The sequence below is a fragment of the Tinamus guttatus genome, unplaced genomic scaffold (assembly GCF_059628265.1).
Source record: "Tinamus guttatus ecotype Peru unplaced genomic scaffold, ASM5962826v1 Tinamus_guttatus_pri_ptg001022l, whole genome shotgun sequence".
NCBI lineage: Eukaryota > Metazoa > Chordata > Aves > Tinamiformes > Tinamidae > Tinamus > Tinamus guttatus.
The window spans coordinates 432244-457162 of NW_028289556.1; the positions used below are offsets into that span (position 1 = coordinate 432244).

The 24919-nt window shown below is 37.8% G+C and overlaps 1 protein-coding gene across 1 annotated transcript in view; it reads right to left on the bottom strand.

The window, feature by feature from the left end:
- Positions 1–24522, bottom strand: part of ADAMTSL1 (ADAMTS like 1) — a gene marked incomplete at its 5' end in the record, with an annotated part of 75853 nt that extends 51331 nt beyond the window's left edge. Inside the window, 3 exons of the mRNA XM_088538346.1 lie at positions 10069–10198; positions 14910–15211; positions 24438–24522. Coding sequence (XP_088394472.1) covers positions 10069–10198; positions 14910–15211; positions 24438–24522 — 517 coding nt within the window. The remainder of the gene's footprint in view (positions 1–10068; positions 10199–14909; positions 15212–24437) is intronic.
- Positions 24523–24919: the final 397 nt, after the last annotated feature.

The window sequence follows — 24919 nt, forward strand, 5'->3', positions numbered from 1 at the left end:
ATTTAGTAAGAAATAAAATAGAAAAGGTAAGATACTATTAAATTAGCAGCACCAGCAAGAACAACAACCCTAGTGTAATTTTCAGTATTACTTATCTGACAAGGGAGCAGAACTGATGAGTACAACGGGCAGATTTCAGGCACCTTTGTGCAGAAAGTAGAAGGATGTACTTTTCTTCAAAAAAGATTTTCTTTGCAGTTGAGAAGAATCCATGAAAAGATATGCCAGGGCAGCCAACACATGCAGACAGATCAAAGGTTTAATGCAGGAGCTTTGGGAGTTGATAAAAGCAGCCTGGACTGACTCTGTATGCTTATCAGTATCAATGAACATTGCAGCCTATTATAGCTAACCATGGCAGGAAGCCAATATTTATATACCAAAGCCATCTAGAGAAAGATATAGGAGGAACTCAGAAGTTGAAAAAGCACAGAGGGTAAATATACCAAGTATGCAACAACTCTAGAAATGACAATTTTAATTGCTGGTATGAGGGGTCACCTTCTGGCATGCTTCCAGCAGTAAGTATGGCTCCTGCAAAATACAAGTCCTGTTGCCTGCTGACTTGAAGGCAAGAACAGCACCTATTACAGCAGGTCAGAAAGGAGGCTTTGTGTTTTTCCCACTGCCTTGAGTGGGAGGCTGTCCAGCAGGTCTTTCGCAGGACTTCTGTGGGCACAGAATGCATCAACAGTAGAGGAATGTGCAAGGGGAACTTGAGCTAAATAAACTGTTTTGGCAGAAAATTGCTTTGTGGGATTAACAACTGGCTATGAAAAAGTACCTCACAAGGGACTTCTGCCTATATGAGGCACTGAGATAAATGATAGTGATGGTTGTCTTTGATACAGATATGCAAGATCAAATTAGTGTTGACAGGCAGAGGAGCAACAGTTTGTGGCTCAAGTTTAGACTGAAGTTATGCATGAACTTTGTATGTTGTTCTGTATTTTCTATGAAATAAAATAAAATAGGTCCTTGATTGCCCCTTTGATTGAAAAGACCAATGTGAAGATAGGAAACAGCTGCAGAACAGAGGTTAATTGCTGGAAAGCTGGTTAAGTAGTTTTGTAAGGCTAGAGGAACAGAACAGAAATGTCACACATAGCACTTGAAGCAGCTTTGTTGCAATGGTAATTGGCTGGAACTAAATGAGGGTTATAGGAAGGAATACAAATTGGGGGAGTTGCAGCATCAAAAGCACCAGAGGCACCAATTTATCAAGTAAATGGTACTCATTGATTTAAGAAGCACTTTGATGTGTTTCTTCTGGAAAGAAACAGGAGATGTTAACACCCTATTGTCCATGCCAGAGCAGCCCTGTGCTCCAATACCTTTGGCACTTTTCATATTCATACAGTACACAGTGGGTTCTGCCTTGCGAGCCAACACCTTTCCCTAGGCCAAAGTTTATGTTGTATGCAAAATGAAAAATGCAACAACAACAAAACCCTCTCTGTTTCCTAAAAATAAATAAACAAAAAGATGAAAAATCTCTATGGGTAAGAAAGAAGGGCAATAAACTAATTATTATTTTTAATACAGTCAAAAGTGAATCATTTTTAAAACAAGATTGTTTAAAACTTATGCAAGTGACTTGAAAAAGAAATTCACAAAGTGTCTGATGTCACAGCCTGTAAGAAAAATATTCATGTGATTTTGTTCCATTCTGTAGCAAGACTCTCCTCACGTCAAAGGCTGCCTTTACTGAAATGATTAGTGGGGGAAATAAAGAAAGGAGATATCATTGGCTTGACTAACAGGTTCATCAATGAAACAATGTTCAGACAACAGTGAGTGGGCTTAAGTAATTCTCTAGCAAGTCCAAGTTTTGCAACCAGTGCTGCTACAGAAATACCAGATAATACAAGCTTCTTGTTGACCTGCCTGGCTGAATTACAGGGATAATATTTTCACAAGGATGAACTGTTCCTGAACTATTTCCCTGAAGCAGGAGGTACAAACAGGCTGTCTCTCAAAATCAAGCATACAAAGCTTTCCTCCACATTTTTTCCTTTGTGGCGGGGGAAGGGAGAATACATAAGTATACATAAGTATTTATGATATTGTGGCTGAGCTCCGAAAACTCCCAGCCCCTACGTATGTCCGATCCCTCTTCAATGCCTGCAACATAATGACAGTAACACAGTGCAAAATTTTGCTTCAAAGGCACATCCAGACCCAGCATTTTTTCTCCAATTCCCCCTTTAAGAAACTAAAACCATAACTGGCAATCTATTTTACAGTCGATTCACTGTTCTGGGATAGAAGTTGTTTTTCCTCCTAATGTTATGTGGTGATCCCAGCATGTGCAGTAGCTCCTCACACAGGGAGATATTTAAAACTTGTGTTACAACAGTATGAATTGAAAACAACCTTGGTAAAGTCTTCAGATTCATGGGAGTATTTACCAAGATCTGATGCGGACACAAAAAATATAAAAGCAAAAATCTACAATTATGTATGATGGATCAAAAAAGTTGCTATGTACAAAAGCAGACAGATACAACACCCCTTGATTAATCAAGCTGACTCCTTCTATGCAGACTTAATTCCCCCCAGAATGAATGAAGATGCTCCATGCATTTATTTGATGTGTGAATCTTTCATGATGTATATGAATGGCACAGATTTGAACAGTCCATTTACTGTGGTCAAGGCTGTATTGCACTCTTCTTTCTTTTGCCTCATCTTTCTTTCTATTGCCTCATTTTCTTGTCAGTAGAGATTTAATGTTCTTAAAGTATTGGACATTACTCCAAGCATGCTACAATAAGATAGCAGGACTGTAACTGGAAGATATAATGGTTCTCTTTATTCTCACCCTTTCTAAAAGAGATCGAGATGAACTGTAAGATGTAAGACCCTGTAAATTACTACATAGGATAAAGCTAACTGAAGAAATTAATCTTGGCTGCCATGCTACAAAACGTAACTTCATAATTGCTCAGGAGCGAAGACAGAGTCTTTATCAGTACTGTTGGGAAATCTTTCTGTTTGGACTGAAATCCTGCTACTGAAACACTAAATTAATACCAAGAAATGGAGAGAGAAAACCAAGAGTAAGATGTTAATGTAAGAAATGTGGAATGTTTTCTCCAAATGATGAAAATAACTCAGTAGTAGTCAATATTAAGTACTTGTTATTGCAGTCATTAGAAAAGACAAAGGCAGAGAGATGTGAGCTGCAGTAAGGTGACTGCAACCAGAAGGTTAACACTACCAGGAAAAAAAAATTAGAGAAGTTGTCTAAGACACTACCATTGCTATAAGCACATATTCATCACAAACCAGGCTATAAAAACCTGTGGTGAGCCTTGATCCAATCAGGCTACAAATCAAGGGTGTACTGGCTTGGAAAGATTTGCAACCCTGAGATTTGTGCAAAGAAAAATTACCTATCTATCTCAGTATATGCTACTCAGAATATGAAGTGTGATTGCCATCCTCTGAAGTAGGGGAGAAATATGGCATGTCCAGAAGCCATTAAAAAAGGTTATTTACAGGTGCACTCTAATATTTTATGAATATAGTGGTCTGCGAATCTAAAATGAGCAGAAATTGAACATCTATAGGTGAATCTTATTTAATGAATCATATTATTAAAAATACCAAAACAAAAGAGGAAAAGTTCAGAAATTTTAAGCTAGATGAGCTAGTTTAGAAAATGAGCTACGATATGAGGCAACACTGTGAGGGAGACTCCAAAGCTGTTTCATGACCCTGGCAATGAGCAAGCTGCATTATTGGTCACATTTAAATGTAACATACAAGGCTGCAAATGAACAGGCAATATGGGCACTCATCACTACTTTACTGTCACTGCTCCCAGCAAAGATGTGCCAAGAATCAAGCAGTTACTGTTCCATCACAGCTCATGTATCCATTGAGAATTTTGAGATTTTTTTTTATCATAATGCAGAATATGTTTGCACAACAGAATAGGGACAGCAGCTAAATTAGATATCTTATGCATTGTACTGTCTTAAAAAAAAAAGAAAAAAGATTGTGGGGGGAGAATTATTTTGCTAGTTTGTGATTCTTACACTGAGTCAACAATTCCCACTGTTGACCGAAAGTCCTCAAAAAAGCACGAATCTACCGTGGTGGTCATCATTATACTTTGTTCTAATCCTCCAACACACTTTGCAAATAGTTGTGGTCTTCTGATAGGAGGAAGCTTGCTGGGATCTCTAATGCTTCTTAGATGTTCTCAATGCAGTTTGATTCACAATGCACTTAAATGTACCCCACAGAAAAATATTAGGGGCAGAGGAAAGGTTGCAGAAGAGGAAGACCATTATTGCCTCATTAATGCAAATTCTAACTCTCATTTCCTTTGGGGGGGAAAAAAAGACTGCAGCAAAACAAGAACTGGTATCTCTTGCCAATAAAGCTGTACAGCAGTATCTGCTAACATAATGATTCGTAAATCATTTTTCATGAATAGCCAGAGGTGCTGTAATATTTCACATGGCTAACACAAAACACATATGCGTTTGACACCTGCCCACACACAGAAGTCCCCTATAAAGGATCAGAGAAACCTCTGACTCTTCCACACATATTGAATTCATTTCAGATTCTGGTTCGGGAGCACAGCTTCCACCAAGTCTGACCTACCATCAACCTAATGTCTCCCATCTCCAAATACATTAAGAAACATGTTGATTGCTTTTTTCTCCTTTACAGTTTGACTTCACTTGGGAAATGAAAAAGGATGAAACAGATGGCTAATATGACACTCACCAAAGAAACATTCAATAATTAACAGGTAATATATTACATAAAAGCAGAAGAAGCAGATGGAGGGAAAAAAGAAAACAAAATAAAGGAAAATAAAGGAAAAGAAAAGAGAAGGGAAGGGAAGGAAAAGGAGGGGAAGGGAAGAGCGGGGAAGGGAAGGGAAGGAAAGAAGAAAGGTACTGGGCTATGATCTAGAGTCCAGGTTATCCTGATCTTCAGTCAGGTAGAAGGATCACACAGATGGCTTAGACTCTGCCCTAGATAACAGCAAAAAGCTTGATGAAAAAGAGGGAGAGTGCTGAGGTAATACCTTGTGCTATTCCTGGAACAGTCGGCCTTTTCTTTACCCTTTATCAGTTCTGTAGCAGTCAGCTGTTCCTTGTTGCACAGGAATAAAAACTCAGTTTCAAAAATACACAGGAACAAAGCTGTAGAAATCGCCTGAAATTTCCTCCATTCTCAGACACGTGGTTTTCATTGCCTTGCCTTTCTCCCCACTCCTCCATACGTGTTTACCAAATCTTTTCAACACACATTGACCAAGCTATTGAGCAGCTATTATTACTAACACAATATGCCAATCTTTTTCTGTCTTTTGCTAGAGTATGTTGACTTAACATGAACTGCTCATGCTGCTGCTTTTATAAAGAAGAGCAATTACATCTCATTAGATGATGACTTCCTCTGTATTTTGGGTTGTGGAGGCTAAGGAAGACACTTTGAATGTGAGCCATTTTGTTGTCAAAAACAGTGAAGTCAATACTGAAATAAGTTTTTTTGTGTGACTATTTTTAGAGCAAGTTAGAATGCAAACAGCAATCGGCAAAACAGAGCGATCTGCCTGCACATTTCAGAGTTCAGAGAAGAAACTTTTCAAAGCTGAGCAGCTATTCTATGTTTACTTCTAGGAAGACTGATGCTGTGTTCAAGTATCACTGTGTAATGTAGAAAGTGGTGTATCTGTTGACATAAATTTAATGACTGAATTACGATGGTCATAATCTTCATTCCTTTCTGTCTGGGACAAGAGCATGCTGTCTCACAAAATATCAAAGCAAAAAATACACTCTTTACAGAAGTAACAATGAATGGTATACCATCTTTAAGATAGGAAATTTTACTCTCTATCAACCAGTTACTAACTACAAACTCAGCAACCATCTCCATGGTGTTTAACTATTTCCAAGTTCAATACACATGAGAAATTTTGTTTTATTGCATTCCAAAAGAAAAGGGACTGAGCTCTTTTTCTGCCATTGTTCTTCTAACAGCAAGGAAAAAATCTCTCAATTTCTAAAACCACAGGAAACTCAGCAGCTTCAGGGATTGAATATGGATAAAATCAGCCAATTTTTTTGTGCAACTTTTCTTTGTTCCAAAAATCTTTTGTAAGAATTCACGGCATTAAGATTTTGCTGACTCCATATAGCCACGACTCCATTTGAAGACAGACTTCTTTTGTTTTGGTTTGTCCTTCTCTTACATGGGCCCAGAATAGCAATATACTAACACATTAGGTCAGAATTTCAACATAAATTATAAAATTATTTCAGGTGCTATACAAGCACTGTCATCTCTCAGGTGCATAATCTGAAGCGTTGTCAGTATATTCTAGTTTTTAACATATACAGGAGACACAAGAGAATTCTTAGAATAAAAAAAAATAATAATCTTAAAAATTAGCATAGTGACACCATTTCAAAGTGAAATGTTAACTGAGTATTGAAATCTTTTAGTCTATCCACCTTTATTCTTAGCAAGGAACACAGAGGACAGCAACACTGGAGACCCATTACCAAAATTTATCTTCCATGTCCAATATGAAAAACAACCCAAAATCTAAATGAAAAAATAACTAATTCTTTCTATGTTGTCTGCCTTCAGGTGTCCTGGCTCTCCAGAAAAGCTAATTAGATTCTGTTGTTCAATAGAACTTTTATTTATGTGTAGGTAATTAAACCATGCTCCCTTTGAGATGCTAAGAAGAATGACACATATAAAAAAGAGTACCCACAGCACAAACATCTTCATGATTAGAAGTTCTAAATCTTAAAATATTTTCACTCTTAAACTAAACAATACCTTAAAGTGTACTGAATTCTAGACATAGCCATGCTGTGCTGTTTTGGTATCAGAAGCTTTACTGGAATAATTTCTCTAACTATACCAGGAGAGAATTTTCATTTTCTTAGGTAAGATTTCTTCATGGAGTGGATAACACCCACACATCTTTGGAGACATTCATCACTCTCTTGATTGCCCTCTCCAGTAGATCTCTTCCCCTGCCCTCAAAACTGTGTACTCCAAGTCACTTACCTGTCACACACATTTTAGGAAAGTGCTTTTTATATTTTAGCTGCTGTTAATGGAATTTAACAGGTGGAAAAAAGAAGGAAGAGCCAACAGTACGAGACCAGCCAGCTTCTTCAGGCCATTAGTAAAAAATCTGGGAACTTTAAGTGGTTCGCAGACTTCGTTTTGGAAACTTTCATCATAGAGACGTTAAGTTCATAACTACATGTCAAGTTATGGACTTGTGACTATATAACAGTGATACTTTCATCAATGTCATTTTGAATTAGAATCCTGGAACACCGTTTTCCGATCAGAAAGAAACTCTCAAACCTTTTAAATTTTCCTCATTTATTCTCTCCATAAGTCTTAAGATTGCTGTAAATAATAACTGTAAAGTATTGATCTTTAAATATTAAATAATGAGTTTAATGAGTATGGATAAGCATATTTAATAAAATATCATTTAGCATTCAGGGTGCTTCAAAAGCTTGTAGGAAATAAGTAACTTTACTTGTTCCGGCTTGCTTGTAGCTAAATGCAAGATGCATCCATTTTCCTTCTTGCCTCTGTTCTCTATCAGTCATGCTCCCTGCAGTGTGAGTTTTAGGCCTCCTTGCTCTTACCAGGGGAGCCATTTGCAGTACATTTACTGTTCTTGCTCCTGTGCCACTTAAATCTCTGCAGACAGGCAATTTCCTCCAGACTATGGGGGGTTGGAGGCAGAGGAGATGTATATTCAGGGAATAAAATTATTTCCCCATTTTCTTGAATGCAGCCCTTGAGATGGACAAAAGCTCCTTGGCCTCTTCTCGCCTGCCTTGCACCTACAGTATGATTATCTTACCATGGATGAGCTGAAGCATAGTGTAGTTGAGCCCAAGGCAGCTTTTAACTAGCTCCATACTGACAGCCAAGTAATTGCAGTGTTGCAAAGCTGTCACACAGGCCAGTTTAAAAAATACACAGACAAATTCTCAGGCAACTTTTGTAACAAAACTCACATTAATACTGTCCTGCATGAGCCTACCTTAGGTTCTGTTTTGTTTTTTAACAGTGAATATTTATTTTCCCTGCCAGAATTGAGGGGTGGTCAATTTCCTACCACACACTCTTGGCTCCAGTAACACTACCTATCAGTTACAGAGTAATTTTCACCTAGAAGGTTCTTTTCAAGCATTAGTAAAAATATTTGTGTGTTATCATGAGTAATACAGAAGATCTAATGAAGTCATAGAGAGTGGCAATATTCTCCTGAGTAAATCTTGTTTTGATGAAAAGCATTAGCCATTCTTGTCACAGAACTCAAAATCTGCCAATCAAACTAGTATTTTCATCTTCATCATTCTTATTGTTTATATATAATGTCTAATGCCATCTTTCTCTGTGTATGCCAAACCGATAAATGTATGTGTCCAATTAACTCTAAATAGCCTGCTGTCATATAAAGCACATGTATTTACATTATCTATATAATCTCGAAAGAATATCAAGCATTTGGGCAATGCTGAGTCTTCTATAAGGTCCAAAGTTATAAATAAATTTATTTCACGTCTGCTACGCTACCATGAAAGAGTAAATGAACTTGTGTACAGCTGCAAAAAAATATAAGACGTATATAGTGCAGATACCTTGAAGATTTCAGAGGTCTAGTTCTGTCTAAGTAAACTACGGAAACTTCGTAGCAGGTAAGAGTTATATTCTGTTGTAAAAGATTTAAACGTGAAATTCTGCAGTCTTTAGGGTCAGGATTTTGGAAGCTTTCTGAGATCAGAACAGGTTCTGCAAGCTTTCTTCTTTCTGTGAAGGGGAAAGTTGCAGAATTCTGCTTAAACTTTAGGTAATTCTGGGTAAAGTTGAGCTGATACATAGAATTTTTGACTGCAGAACCTAAATAGCTAAGCAGCCTGAAATTTGCCTTTTGGTGTTTTTACCACTGCTTGGTACTACTCAGTTAACAAGACTGCAGCCTGAAGAGGCTGTAAACCCTTGCAATCTGAGAATACATGATAGATAGGGTCCTGAGAACCCCTGCAGAAGACCTGTTGAGAGTCAGTGACAGGACATGGCAGCAGTCCCTGTGTGTAGATGCCCTCTGACTGAGCTCCCACTAGGGCCAGTCAGTACACGAGTCTGTCCACAACGTCTAGCTGCTTCCTGAGCACAGTGTCCCAAGGAGAGCACCGCTGAGCTAAGGAACTAGCTCTAGTAGGTTTGAGGGGCCCTCAGGATACAAGTCGAGTTCCTTTTGGTGTCCAAACCAAATGCACCCACGTCTCCAGCAGCTGCCCATCTGTGACCACTGCACATGGTTCCGGGGGCTCCCTGTGCAGCATGGATCATAAGTGCCTTATTAAATTATTCTGTTCAAACCCTCATAAACCTTGAGCTTCTCTCTCCCACCTTGCAGTCACAGCCTGCAAAGACGTTTAGTCTGGGGTTCCAACTTATTTAAAGGTTTTTTTTTCCATACTGTTAGTGTTGTTTAAAAGGCTCTGGACAATATAGTAAACTACAGTCACCCCACACTTCTTTAACTGTTTTTCTTTGTTCATAGAAGCTTCAAAATCCACTAAAATACTCTAATCCACTAAAGGATTATTCTAAACAAGAACTGATATTATCACCTACATTAACAAAGTTGCCCTAGTTGCACTGTACAGATTGAAAGACCACCATGGATTATCTCCTCCAAACCTTTATACTGCAAGCAGAATTTCGTTCACATATCTGTGCCCACTTCACATCCATTAAAATGAATCCCAAGTGGATGTAAACAGAGGCTCTGTTGAATCCAAACTGCTGAGTCTGCAGTGCTACAATCTGCCTAAACATGCTGGGCCCTGAGATTTACTTATGAGCTGCTGAAGAAATTTCAGTAATGCCCAAGCATCCTATCCAAACAGGAAGCAAACATCCTAGCCTCATGGAGAGGTTGCAGATAACTTTCTAAACTTCAGACAATGATTATACCTATCCCAAATCAGAGAAAAAAAGATGCGTTCTTGAGATTAGATAAAAAAACCTTACCTTGGTGGGCATGGCTCCAGGTTACAGGCTTTCAGTAGCTGCGGCGGACGGCGACTGGTTATACACAACATCTCATCCACAATCTCTCTGGTTTGTTTGTTCAGGCAGGTCACCACAGCCTCCTGGACACCTGCACACAGCAATACACCATCAGAAGCCAGCTTACAGCACCCACACAGTCAGTGAAGGGTGGAAAGGCTCCAGCAGGGATCCAGATGGGCTGCTGCAGGGATTGCTGCACATCAGAAGACTCAAGGTTGCCAGTTCAGATATTGCTGCCGAGGCAAGGCTGTTTCCCAAAAGGTAATGAGATGGTTGCCACCAGGTTTCTGAGGATTACCTTGCACACCTTTTCTGACTGTTCAGGGAAAATTCTTAGCTCCTTCCTTCTCCATTTATAAAAAAACAAAAACAAACAAAAACCAACCAACCAACCAAACAGACACCCACACAAACTTTCCCCCAAACACCCTCTAACTGCAGTTCCTGTAGATTCTCATCTATGGTCATACATTGCGCATTGCACATTTTGTATCTCCCTTCCCAATCACCCGGGAAATGGCCTAATTATATTAGTATGCTGGAGGCTGGACCTCTACATGGCTCTTAGTCTTACCACCCAACTCAGATATAGTGGCAAGTGCCTAGGTTCATTTATCTTGTATCTTGTATTGTCAGAAAAGGGACATTTCAAAATACTAGTATTCTCTAGTCACTGATCCTTTGCTATGAATACAACCTTATTTGTCAGTAGAGTGGACTGGAGTGTGAAGATGGCCTAGAATTGGGCATGCTATATTTTAAGCAATTTTAAGTTATGACTGTTCTAAGTGCAAAAGAAAAGTAAAATCAATCCAACTTACACTCAACTGACCTCCTACATCCACAGACCAGCATCTCAGCTGGACATGCAGAAATGCAGAGTGTATCTGAATGCTGAAATAGAAACATGGGTAGCTGCTGGGAGAAGCAGCTGTGAGAAGGTGGAAGACTTGGTCATTATGCTAAATTTGGGAAATGCTTGATGATACCAAATTTCTCCTGTGCTCTTAGGCATGACAGTTACTTATCTCACATTTCCTATGGGTAAAAATAGGGCTATTACAATTTTTTGGATCAAAAGGTTAGAAAGCTGGAAGACCAGGCTTTGCAATACTGCACACCCTATGCGTGTAGAGGTCAACGGATACTAATTTGCCTTAACTGCCTAAAAATCTGCAGTGCTTCAGCAAAGTGGAAGTGTGCTCTTTGCAATCATTTTGTGACTTTCTAGGCAAAGATTAGCTGAACTAGCAATTGTATTATTGTACTTAAAAACAATAATTATTTTTCCAAAATATCTCAGAATTTTTGGAGGACATCAATGTTTATACATGTGCCTGTGCTTATGCATGTATGTATACACACACACACACACAAAATGTTGGATAACCTTGAAGAGCTGCAAAAGCAATGTAATCAGTGTAAGAAAACTGCCAATACCTTTTGCTGTATCTTAAGCCAGAGTGCATGCCATCAGGCAAACACTGGTATCATATTATTTTACAGGACTGAAGTGCTGCAACTATAGCCTCAATACTATAGTGTGTCTATTAGCACAGTATTCCCCAAATCATTCATGGACTCAGCCCCTAGAGGCTGAGAAGGGACTCACACCAAAGTGGCATGCTGAGTAATTTATTGGCTCCTTTGCAGCTGTACAAGCTTGACAAGCTTGTGCAGGCCTGCACAGAGGTGCTGAACAGAAGGACAAAAAAAAAAAAAAAAAAAAAAAAAAAGCTTATGGGATGTGGACATTAATGTAGAAATAACCAAAGTCCTTGAAGTCAGCCAATACAGGTGTGCCTTTGCACACTTTTTGATACTCAAAAAAACCTCTCAAGATACTTTTTGAAGATTTCAGTGGGGGATAGCCCACTGAAACAAACAAACAAAAAGTGTCAGGGACTCTTTTCTTGAAGTGGAAACTACACAAATATTTCCACATAAATTTATTCTCTGCCCTTTCATACTCACTATTTTCCAACTCAACCAGTTTTTTGTTTGATGTGTTATTCCGTGGCAGAGGCATATGAATTCCTCTAGGATGGACTACTCCTGGCTGCTGAGAAGAGATGGAGCTCTAATGATGGGATATGTCACTATGTTGAAGCTACTTGTCTCTACTTTGCAGTGATCACCAGTACAGACCTAACAACAAGATCAAAATGACTATTCAGAGGTATGGAAATTTGGAAAATTATTTTATCAAATTGTGGAATGAAACCCATGAATCCTACTGCATGCTGGTGACATTGTTCCATTTGCTAGAGACAAGGCTAACTCACCAGGTTGGCAGTGTTATTTTTTCTTTTCAGATGCAGTTTTTTTAAGTAAGTCAAGTGGACTGCAACAGCTTTGATTCCTCCTCTCCTAAGTGTGCCACAAATGAGCTGCTGACTAGTGATTAACAATTATCCTTCCACCTCCTAAAACTTTCACAATGCATGTTTCAGAGCTGACTAATCAAAAATGATTGACTTTGAGTTCTAGAATACCTCTTCTTCACTTCTCAGAGACATAGTTTTCTTTAGCTCATACAGCCAATCTCTGATACTACTGCTCTTGACCTTTAAGTATTTGACCACCCTCAATCCTCCCAGTGTGTTAATTTCCTACGCTTACTCCCTACGACACCTAAATCATCTCAAATGAGATCAACATTCTTCTCTGCTCATTAGGATTCCCTTTAGGTGAGTCTTATAGTTTCTCTATCTATTAAAGACGTCAGGGCAGCCTGTAATCTTGCCTGACAGTATAGGTATTCTAATAAAAGGTACCAGGAAGCATTTAACTAGTTCATGGTTGCTCAGCTGTCTATTGAGAGAGACTAACCCTCCAATAGCTTGTGCTATGAACTAAAGCAACTGGCATGCTCCAGCATGCAAACAAGGGAGCTCAAAATCACTATCCTCAGCTTTTCCTTGACATGAATAACCTCGCACTGAATGCCTCAACATGCTGATAACATCTTTCCTTCTGTTTTTATAGGTCAATACAGCAAGCTTTATTATCAATGGATGGGTCACTGAATATTTATAGCATCTAAAGACTTTCTATTATCTGTCAGAAATTTTGCAGTACAGACATGATTAAAAAAGGGACACATTTCTCCAGTAACTGATTTCTAAGATCTAGTTGCTTAGAACAAAAGGTCTTAGAATTGCTTTCCCTAAAAAAAGAAGTCAATGCTCAATGGGAAATTACAATATGAAAGAGTTCAAGGGTGGGACAGGAATCTAGGCAGTTTAAGTTCACTTTCAAAATACCATCAAATGAGATTTTCTGTGTTTATATCTACCAGAATAGAATAATTGTTACATGATATTTGATGACAGCTCTGGGAAATACAGCCACTAACAGCAGACTAAACGCCTAACTAATTCCTTCTGGTTGCTACTTCTAGGAGGTGAAAGGTTACTTCTGCATCTATCCAATTTCTTCTCTTGAGACTACAAAAACAATAAAATTAGTTTGACCTGTCTTACACCTATGGTTACAAAAATACCTGACTTAGCATCTACTAATCTGAAAAATTTAGAGTTGATGTCAAGGACAGAGAAATCTTGGCTAACTATATTTGCTGACAACTGAAAGGAAAGGTTAAATTTATAAAGTAAAATATGTCTATCCTATCAGAAAGTCTATGCGAGTTGTATTTGAAGAATATACACACAGTCATTCTAGTCACAGCAATGGCTTCAGGAGGCTATTTATAGAAGCTATTCAGGTTTCAAATACGACAAGTCGTCACTGCTAACTATCATCAGGTTCAATATATGACAGATACTTAAATGAACTGAGTGTTTGTCATCACTTAATGTATATTAGCACTGTATATTCTCACATAGAAAATGAAACAACTGTGGTAACGGTCTGACTCTGACAACTGTATATGAACTGCTCTAAATATCAACTACCATCCAGCAAGACAGAGGTAAGCTATGAAAATCTTTGCATCATTTTCTCTTAATTTCATTTAATTTTGTAACTGATTACTGGCAAATCTATACAGAGGAAACTATTGAGCATACATAAATTACTGTGAGGTTTCCAGTTCTACAGCAACTACTCTGAATTTATATATGCAATAACTTTTATTTTCAAGAACCTGTAACTGGTCATGTAAAAAGACAGCAACTGCAAAAGTCTGAAGTTTAAAAATTCTTGAGTGGTCGTATTTTTTAGAATCAGATAGACAAAATGAAGGGAAAAAGTGGATATCAGAGATTGGTGCACTAACACTCCATTATGCTGAACCTAAAACCTTGAATAAATTTCAGAAACTTCAACTACTAAATCTGCTAGTTTCAGGCAACCATATGATGATTATTATTGTTGTTTTTCTTAAGATATACTTTCCCTTTCTTTAGCATCCAGGCTAATATCAGGTTCAGCTAAGGAACTACTGAGCCTGTAGAACTTCAATATGCAAATGCAGTAGCAATGGCAGGACCATTTGCTTTCCACATATTTATGTTTACTGAATGTACATCAAGAGGTAAAAAATAAAAGTGACACCTCATTCTAGCTGGTATAGGATCACTTTAAGATTCACTTCTGAGTGCATATATGACCAGTCAGCTGATATATGGAAACAGTAATCTGAGATTCATTGATCCTTTATATCTAACATGCTGAGCAATGAGACTGAAAGCCCTGGGCCAAATGCACACGGGGTTTTTAGAGTTTGTATTAATGTCTTTTCAAACAGCAGCAGCAAAGCAGCATTTGCAAGAGCATTCACTGCAGAACATACACATGGAGAAAGTAAGCACAGCACCAAAACATTTTGCACTTACCTCCTCCACAGGACTCTGAGCACTGCGTAAAACCCTCATATTCCCAGTCATAAAGCTCATCAAATTCCTGCAAACTGCCATACATCAGGTCCGTTTCCTCTGGATTATACTCGGTTGCCTCCCCGCTGCAGGGACCACTGTAGCAGGCTCGCTGAGACACAGGTTTGGGACCTTCACATTCATCAATGGGCAAGTCAGCCACAGACTGAGAGAAAGACAGGAGCACTTGGCATTTCACCAGCCGAATCTGGCTGCCCACTCCACAGGTGACGCTACAGGCGGACCAAGCCTCAGGAATAAAGCTGTGGCAAGAAGAACGAGAGCACAGTTACATCCATAAACAACAGAGCAAGTGAAAGCAGTAACTCTGTCCAAGAGTGAAAAGCCCAAATTCCACCTAAGGAGAAACAAATGCTTCACCTCAACACACTGCTAGTGTGAAACGCTCACGAAGGCCCTGACATCTTGCTGCCAAACCAATGGCAACAGTGGATGACCTCTCAAGTTCTCATGTGTATACAGGGACTTAGATCCGTGAAAGATGATGCATACTTAAAATGCTTAACTTTATATCAAAAGCTCTCAGTGCAAAGCATCCAGCAATGAGCATCATGATTCTATCAGTTACTTATTTCTAGGGTCTGATCTAAATCATCTTAGCCTAATAGATAGCCTAAGTTTGCTATCACTAAGTATTGAAGAGACTGCTGTCATCACTAGTTGCAATATCCTAGGACAAATAATTTTGGCCATTGTTCCTATAATGCTGTAACTACCTTTAAGTCTTCATTTGAAGTTATAAAAAGAGGAACACACAGTTCCTTGAGCTCTTTGTTCTAACACATTTCATTTCCCTTCCAATTAAAGACATAGTGCTCCATTTTTATTCTGGGTTTTCTCTTTTAAAATTGTGGTTGTTGCTTTTGTCTTTTGGATTAGGAGATCTTGTATTTTTCCCCCGTGAAGGTACTTATATTATTTACTTGAACCATCTTGCAACCCTCCTTTGGATAAGCAAAACAGACTGAATTCTGAGTCTCTTGCTTCTGGTATTTCTCCTAAAAGTATAACAATATCTGCATTTTTATGCCTTGTTACCAGTTTCCAACATCTTAAAAATACAGTACTGGAAATAGGCCTAGAATTTTTCTACAGGTAATATCAAACAGACGTGTCCATACCTCTTTACTACCCACTTTAAACTTACCACAGCTCATATTGAGGAGCTCCTGTTCATGGGAAGCTCATATTGAGGCATGGTGTTTCCTAAATCTTTTGTGACATAGTGCTCCTGTGTGCTCCATGACCTGCATTATTGGTACCCAGATGCCTGGTGATGGTGGCACTAAAGCACTGCAGTAATTAATACATGTTACAGACTGGTCCAGATCACACTGGACTTCATTATTCTGTCAAACTTTCTAGCATGGGAAGATTCCAAAAGCAGTGACTGTATATGTACTTCAAAACCATAAAATTGAATAGTTTTGTCTGGTACAGGTCTTTCAAGAGCATCACAGGGAACTAGCTCTATTAATAAGGTTTTCACATTAATAGGAAGTGTTTGGTATCTGTTACCCACTTCAAAGTGAATGAGTTCTTTACTGATATTTTGCAGTGCTGGTCTGGTGAACAGATTTATTTATTTATGGTGACATAGTCAGCTACCTGAAATATATGTTTCATCTCCAAAGCACTGGCATTAGCTAAGTTTTTCATGTAAACCAGAGTTTATAATAGCTATTTTTGATTAAAATATCATCACTAGAATTATCTCTCTCCCTTTGCTTCGCATTTAGACAGCAGAGTTTCACTGCTTTACCTAGGACTGTGGGCAATACACACATCTGTCTATTTTATGGACTATGTTTACTCTAGTTATAGGAAACTGATGCATAGTTCTCACCTTACAAATACCATGCACACTCTCATAAGAAGAAGAAAAAAATCTGTTTAGACGTCAGCATTTCCAGAAGTGTTTTTAAACACTTCCTTTTTAATCCACTGCCTTTTTCTATATGGCAAAAGGGCTTTCCCACCATTTTGAAAGAAGAGGAAGTCCAAAACTAGGCAGGAAAACTTGTTGTACCTCCCCACCCTCTACTGAAAATGTACATGTCAGGAACCCTGAGCAGAGCAGCACTAGAGCAGGCACTATGCATTGCTTTACCTACAAAAACTCTGTCATCTTGTTATATATTCAGTGTCTCCTGCTAGTACTATAAAGAGGAAGTAACAGAATGGAAAGAAGTGGATAGTATATTTTATTGGAAAATTTTAAACTCTTCCTAATGTTGCTATACAAACCACAAGATCTCTCTCTGGAGCTTTCGGGAAACTTTAATGATGCAAAGTGATTCCATTTCCCTATTCTGAAATGTTTTATCGTACTAATGTAAATAAATACTCAATCATCTTTTAAATTAGATACTTTTCATTTTGAAGGTGTTATGTCTTTCAATATATAGAATAGCCATTCATTTTCTCTAAAACTATGCTACTGTTGTAGTACTACTTTGATGCAGAAAACTTCCTGTCACAGATTGCGGTGTGGCTTACCTACGTGTCTAAGCGTGACTTAGATACTTTGGTGTTTTAAATGGATAGCTTCTTGACCTGACAAGCTAAAAAGTAGACAGTGTAATGAGGTTATAAAAAGAGACTCTGAATATGTTTATTAGACATTGTTTTACTCTTATTTGTCAACATTAGGAATTGTTGTGTAATTTAGTTTTGTTGAAGATCATCTGTATTCCAAACCAAGGAAGACTGTATTTTTTCAGTGATTACATCTTCGCAGAGAGACTTTATACACCCACAATATTTACGCATTGAGTATGTCACACATACAAACGCACGGGAACAAAAGAGAGCAGGAATGAAAAAGAAGCAGAACATTAATAAACCAGACTGGATTCTTTTTGAAATAAGAGTTGATCTGTACATACCACATATTACTATTATATTATTTCACCCTAGTCAGCAATTCATAATGAAAACATTGGAATACCTTCAGGAAATTATATTTTATTCAGCTTTCTAGGCCCAGGTTCTATATTCTAAGTGATAAATTTGGAAGTGATAAATTCTAATAAACCGCTGTCTGCTAAACACAGGGAACTGGTAGAGTTAATGGAGTTGAGAGCAGAATAGAAAAGAACAAAGAAAGAAAAAAGACAATTAGAAAAACAGAACAAAATCTTCATATAGCAGTGCCATTAGAAACTAAACATTTACGAAATGTGAATGTATAATATATACACTAGTTCTGAATTTTCCGTCATCTGAAAAACAGGAAATCACAAAAGCCTTTCAGATATCTTTGTGCAATCATTAATGGTAAATGTTGCCAAATGGCTAGCACAAAATAAGGTATGGTAATAGCAGGCAGTCAAATCCACAGTTTTAAAGTTAGTTATTCCACATGTAATGTGTCTTCTGTGTGACACTGTACTTCTCTGTTTGCTAACAACTGAGTCTTCTTTGAAGACAGAAGTGGTGGAGAGAAGTAGATACTTTAAAATATAGGGAAAAATGGAGTTAAGATGGCACAGTATAGTGTTTAATAAAATGCTTCTTTTATAGTAATCCCTGTAATATCCATAATAAATAAGACAAAAGATTTACTGGTTGTAGTGATGTTGCCATACTAGCTATGTGTCAGAACTCTGTTGTGCTAGTTATGGCACAAATGATAATAATAATAAAAAGATGACTCCTGCCTTCATATTACAGTGAAGTATTTTAAATCTCTTAGTTTACTTCTCAGTGATTAGCACGTTACTGTTGCATCAAAGGTAACCTTAGTTTGTTCTTCTGCACAGCAAAAATGGGAGCATTTACTCCTGAGGAGAAAATTGCAGATAGTAAGTGTGCTGTGAAAGCACTGCTGAATATTTTAAACATGGTTCTTTTCATCCCGTTTTGAAGAGATCACTACTAGGTGCAGAAGAGAAAATGAGAGGAAGGGAAAATCATGACATTGCTGTGCTGGCCGCTACTGAGCTGCTGGAGCACTGCAGATACTGTGGAGCTAAAAGGCAACTCATCAATCCCACTGGGCACCTCCACAGGCAGCAGCACTGACATTTGGGGAAAAGTGCTGTGATGGTTACAGTAGTTTCCTTGACCTGTGGGAGCTTATTGTGATGGACCAACAACCTTTTGCTGTTACAGCACACCCTTGCAAAATAGTGAGTAGAGGGTTTAAAAGAAGCATGGTATTTTTCAGCAGCATTTTCTGGCTGTTGCTGTTTGACGAAATATACAAGTACACGCACTTGCCCTGTTCAGTTCTGGGCAACTGAGGACAATTCTCATATTCAGATTCTAGTATCCACATTTGCACATGAGAACACCTCTTTATTATTCAAATAACAGTTTCTCTAATATTTTGTAAAATTGCTCTATTTATATTATAACAAAGAGAATGCAATTAAAAATGCAGCTCCTGTAGTCTAAAATGTGCAGTGCAATGATTGTTTATAAAAGTAACCAAAATTATGTCAAAATTTAAACTGTGAACAATGATGACAATGCCGTTCTTATGATGGCAGTAATTTGCCCTTGGAACTCTGGACACAGCTGAGGATTGCTGTCTATTCTACTGCATGAAGCAACATAAACGTAATTGTGAAAGGAAAAGAAAAAGAATAAGAAGATTCAAGATAATGAGAGACCTTCCATCAACTCCCATGGGTTTAGGACAAGATGTATACAGAGCCCTGCTGAGCTTTATAAAGATCTCCAGAATACTTTATGTACATTTCCACAAACTCAGTCTAGGATTTGAGTTCCTGCAATGTTGAATTCTGAAATAAAAGAAGTCTATGCAGATGAGTGTCATTTAGTTACCCATCTGTTAGAGAAAAAAATAACGCGTTTCCTCACTACAACCAAATTATGTGTTGTCTTTTCTCTTTAATGCTATTTATAAAATCAATCCATGGTTCAGCCAAAACCTGAGGTTTAAAGAATGACACATACTGGTAAGATCTGATCTTCAGAGGCACAAACACCCAGACATCTTTAAGGTATCTAAAGTTATGTACTACTGGGGAAACAACGTGTTAAGTAAGTTGTTTGTCCAAAGACTCAGAAATTTTCTGAGTTAGAAGAAGTGGGAACTGAACTCTGATCTCCATCCTCCTCATCCTGAGCTCTCCTCCCTCTCCAGGAGAGGCCACCATTCTCCTGGAGTAAGTACAGAACAAGTATAATACTGCAGGATGCTCACACAGAGCACTGGATAGCTTCTGGTGCCATCATTTGGAGAAGTGAAATAGGGGTCATGACCACTTGTCAATCTCCATCTGTGGGAGGAATGGCACTGAACCCAGCTGCATAGGCCCCGTTATAATCTGAGTGATTGCAATTTGTCCCTTTAGAGTTTCCTCTTAATTTTGTTTGAGTATGACCTTTTCCTTCATCCTTGCACCAAACCATTTTGTTCTATTGCTTCTCTCCTCTAGTCCACTGTTCGTTTTTCCCTAGGGAAAGATAAACTGATTCTGTCCTACAAAGACAGGACATATAAATCCTATGTAGTGGCAACTCTCTAGAGCAATTGTCTGAATGAAAAGATAAAAACCGTTACCTAATGTTAGGTTGCCTTACTTTCCTGCAGCTGACCACACTGATTTTCTCATTGAGTGCAGTAAGAGCTTGATATGGAAAAGTAAAAAAATATTTTGCAGGCAGATTTAAAATCACATTTAATGTGTGAATTAGACACAAAGATCAACATGGAAACTATTTAGCAGAAAAAAAAAAAGAATGAAATACCTTACACATCTTTGGAAACACAAATACACACTGAAAAGTAAGAAACAGATATTGGGTGACTCTGACACACTGGCCTCTCTGTCCATATCCAGGCCCCTGAGGGCGTCATTCCCTCTGATGCATGTCAGGAATTTCCTTTTGTTTCTTCCTGAACCATCTCCATCACTAAGATGGTGCCATCTGGCATCCAGATATTGTTTGCCTTCTTTTTTTCCCCCTCTTTTTATGACTAGCACGAAGGTCATCTATGGTAATATGCTAAAAGCCAGGCACAATGTTAACATACAAAAGTATTTTTTGAGAGTTGGAGACAGAAATCTAAGCCCACGCCTCTCCCCTCATAAAAACTAGTTTGTTATACATAGAAAAACCCCATGCCTTTCTAATCACGACTGCTGCTTGTTCTGTCTCTTGCTGTCATGCTTTGCTGGCGTAATGATCCCGAGGGAGAGTTCAGATAGATAGTGTGGCTGCTGCCTTACACAACACATTTCTGAGTGGGGAAATGGTCATTTTAGAGATGGATCTTGACAACAGCACAACCCAAGTGACAGTACAGGACAACAAGGACTGCTCATCTTACACTGTTGTCCTACGAAAGATCACAATATTTTCCTTCCCATCGAGATTATTTTATAGCAGTTCTGTCAAAAAATAACATTTAATTGGCTCCATTTAGACATGCAGCAAGTTGGACAGAACAGTCCCCACAGCTGCCTCTAGCCTTTAAGTGGCCAAGTCAGTTACAAGTAAATCCTTGAGCAGCTGAACTAATGAGAACTGATTTAATATGACAGAACATGGATTTGTATTTGAAAACTGAGCACCCAGGTGGTTTCCTTAAAGGTGACCCTAAAGGACCGAGCTCACATTTGGCCTTTATTTCAATTGGGAATTATTGGGTGTCCTTTTTCTATGTAGTTGCCTAGTTCCATGAAGCACGTGGTAAACTACTACCACTGAATGTCTTGTGAATATTAACCAAATTTGACAGAGGGGTTAAGTTCTCTGTGATAACTTTTTCTCTCTGTTAATTTCAGATAATAGTAATAAAACCAGACATTATTGAGAGGAAGGCAAATGACAGTCAGACATATACAGACAAAATGAAACTATAAGATGTGCTGCCTTTGGAAATTCCTAAAGAACTAAATAATGAAAGGCATTACACACAGAGCAGTGAATGATTATAAATTACAGGTGGATGGACAATGTAACAAAAATGTCCAAGTTCATAACTTATGGTTTGTCATTTCACAACAAAAATCTCAATCAATACAGAGTTATAAATTCACATCTTCACAATTCTTATGCAGCTGACAAAGAAGGATTTTGAAGCTCTAAAAATGACATCAAAATTGGTTGATTGCATCTTGATGGCTTCTAGAGGCTTTTTTTCTGTTTTTTTTTCTTTTTCTTTTTAATGTAATAATAGACTTTTATTTTTTTTTTTGGTGAATTACCAATCTAACTATTTCCATGAGGACCTAAAATTAGTATATGATTCAACTTAGACATTAACAGAAAATGTTAGTACTGAGATACTGAAATAGATTGTATATGTAAGTTCCCTACTCAATGTTGTTATGAAAAGACTAGCTATTCTCAGGAATGTTATGCATATGGCTGTTACTGCTTAAAGATGGGTATTGCATTGACAGCCTTTCAGCAGACTTTTTTTTCTAAGTTTTTATTTATTGTTTCTGGCTCATGCATTATCACTAAAATTGCTTCCAAACCAAAACCAAGACCTGGATATCTTCAAGCTTTGGAAAAGCTTGAACAAAGACCCAGACTTTTTAGTCTTTTGATTTAGCTATTAATCATTGTGCATAAAAATTCACACTTGAACAAAATTTGACACTGTGTTCATTCTGCACGACAGTTAAATTCATGCTCCCAGAGTTGGGCTTAGAAAGAAAGAAAGAAAAAAAAAAGGAATTATAAAATGTTACACCATGACAGAATTAACCAGGAGTGTGTCACAGCTGTATTGGTATTCCACTGTTGTGAACAAAGTACCTGTCTAAGATGGAGTAAATAGATAAGGAGTAAGGTATCCATTTACCCCATGTTTTTCAGACGAAGTAATGAGATAAATGAATAAGGACATCTGAATAAGGAAGCGTAATGGGGTCTTTAGTTCAATACAGAGGTAAGTTGAGTGAGAAGGTGTCATCTGCTGTTCAGATATTCTAAAACATCTAAGTCATTTTCCTTTTATATCACACAAGGTCTGTTTTAATACCATGAATAATATACCAATGGATTTTCCAGAGTGCCTTAATAAAACACAATTCATGAGATAAAAAACCTCTTTAGCATTCTCTTCAGCTTCTTTCTTCTTCTTACAGGACCTTGTCATCCACAACCCTTTGTTGCTAACACAGCCACATATAAACATTACTATACTATTTTTCTATAGCAATATCAATGTTTCTTAATAAAATTTATTTTAAATGTTTTGTCATTCTACAGAATTGCTCTTTTTTCAGATAAAACATAGGCTGCATTTCTAATTAGAACCTTGTTTTTTTTTCTTCTGATAAACTTCCTGACTGTACACCATTTTCTTTATGCTTCCAAGAGTTATAGTTTGCTAAATGTGCATTAAGATAACTAGTTTAATATACAGTGTTAAAAGTCACAACACAAACTGCACTTATTTTGGAATCATAAGATTTTCTGAACTTTGCCTGTGAGGGAATGAATTTATGAAGTCTGTAGGACTCTGAAGAGAGTAATACATCCATCCCATTATACTATTTGCTATAGCTGGTACTAATATATATACAGATATGAATGTGTACGTATATAGGCATGTATATTTGCATGTGCATGCATATACATATTTAGGAATATATACGAGAGAGGATTTAAAAATTGGGGACACATACAATAAATCTTACATATCCAACATATATCAATTATATATCCAACCATAAACTACTTCAGATAAACCATGCCAAAATTTCACCTCTGTTGCCTAAAGAATAATATTTATTAGTCTAATGAACAGTTGTATTTGCATTGAGACAGGGTTATGTATTTCAGGTAGCTCTAATGTGACTGCTAATGTCTGCCACCCAAATGGATCTGTGGTAGGATGAAGACAAACATTAAATTAAATTAAATGTTAACACGATGCAGGCTGAGATCAGTCTCACAGAAGTGGTTGAGCAAAGACCAGTGGTTAGAAAGTGGTTAGAAAAGCAGGGAGGGGAAAATCCCTGCAACAATGAGGTAAGTGAAGGAATCTAAACCACAGCGATGAAATTTCTAGTTTATTTTCTGCTAAAAGTAATTTGCTTCACTTGCTATTATTACAGTGTTCTTTCACGGGTATGGGGGTAGAAAATCCTCGCTGGCTGCCCTATATTTTGCCTCCGACTACTCAAGGGCATTGTGAGACTAAGAAAAGATGTAAAGGTGCTCATATACACTGGTAAAGGGGATCGTATAACTACCTTAGATAGACTCTCACTGTAATATTATTGTAAATGACCTGAAATAAAACATGCATATATTCATTCAAATCCAATCTGTTATTTGCCCTCTTGAACTCTGTTTCTTTATACCTGAGCCTGATACAACCATCACTTACACAAACTGAACTCCACAGAATTACATTTGGCCCTATATTCAAATGAAAGCCAAATACATTTTCAAGACACTCTTAGCTCAGCAAAAGCTCCAGACACCCATGTTGCAAGAACCTGTTTTGAAAAAATTTTTAGGACTTACGATGGTTCTTCAGACACCACTGCTCCTTCTTCCAGCTCCTGAGCCTGCTTATACCATGGCAACTTTGCTTCCACGGGAATTTTCTCTACGGAACATAGAAAAACACATGAAAACACAAATCATGCAATAAAGTTTGCTTTCTTTCTGTCGCTGCATAGACTGGTAATGCACATCTGTGTCCATTCATATGCAGGCTTACCACAAAAAAAAGAAAGAGGAGCAAGAGAGAAAGAAACTCCATTATTGCCTAGATCATAGAGATTATGAAGTTATGAGGTTAGACTGTTATAGGTAGAAATGTCATGGTATTCTAATGCTAGAAAGGCATATTAAGTAACTCTGTGGAATATCCAACTGGGCTACAAAAATAGTCATGTTAGTAAGAAATTTTCAAAGGGAGACTTGAAAGTATAATGGCCATCAACTGCACACTGCAATGGCAAGTTATAGAAAAACCCTGCTGTTATCCTTATATTTTAGAA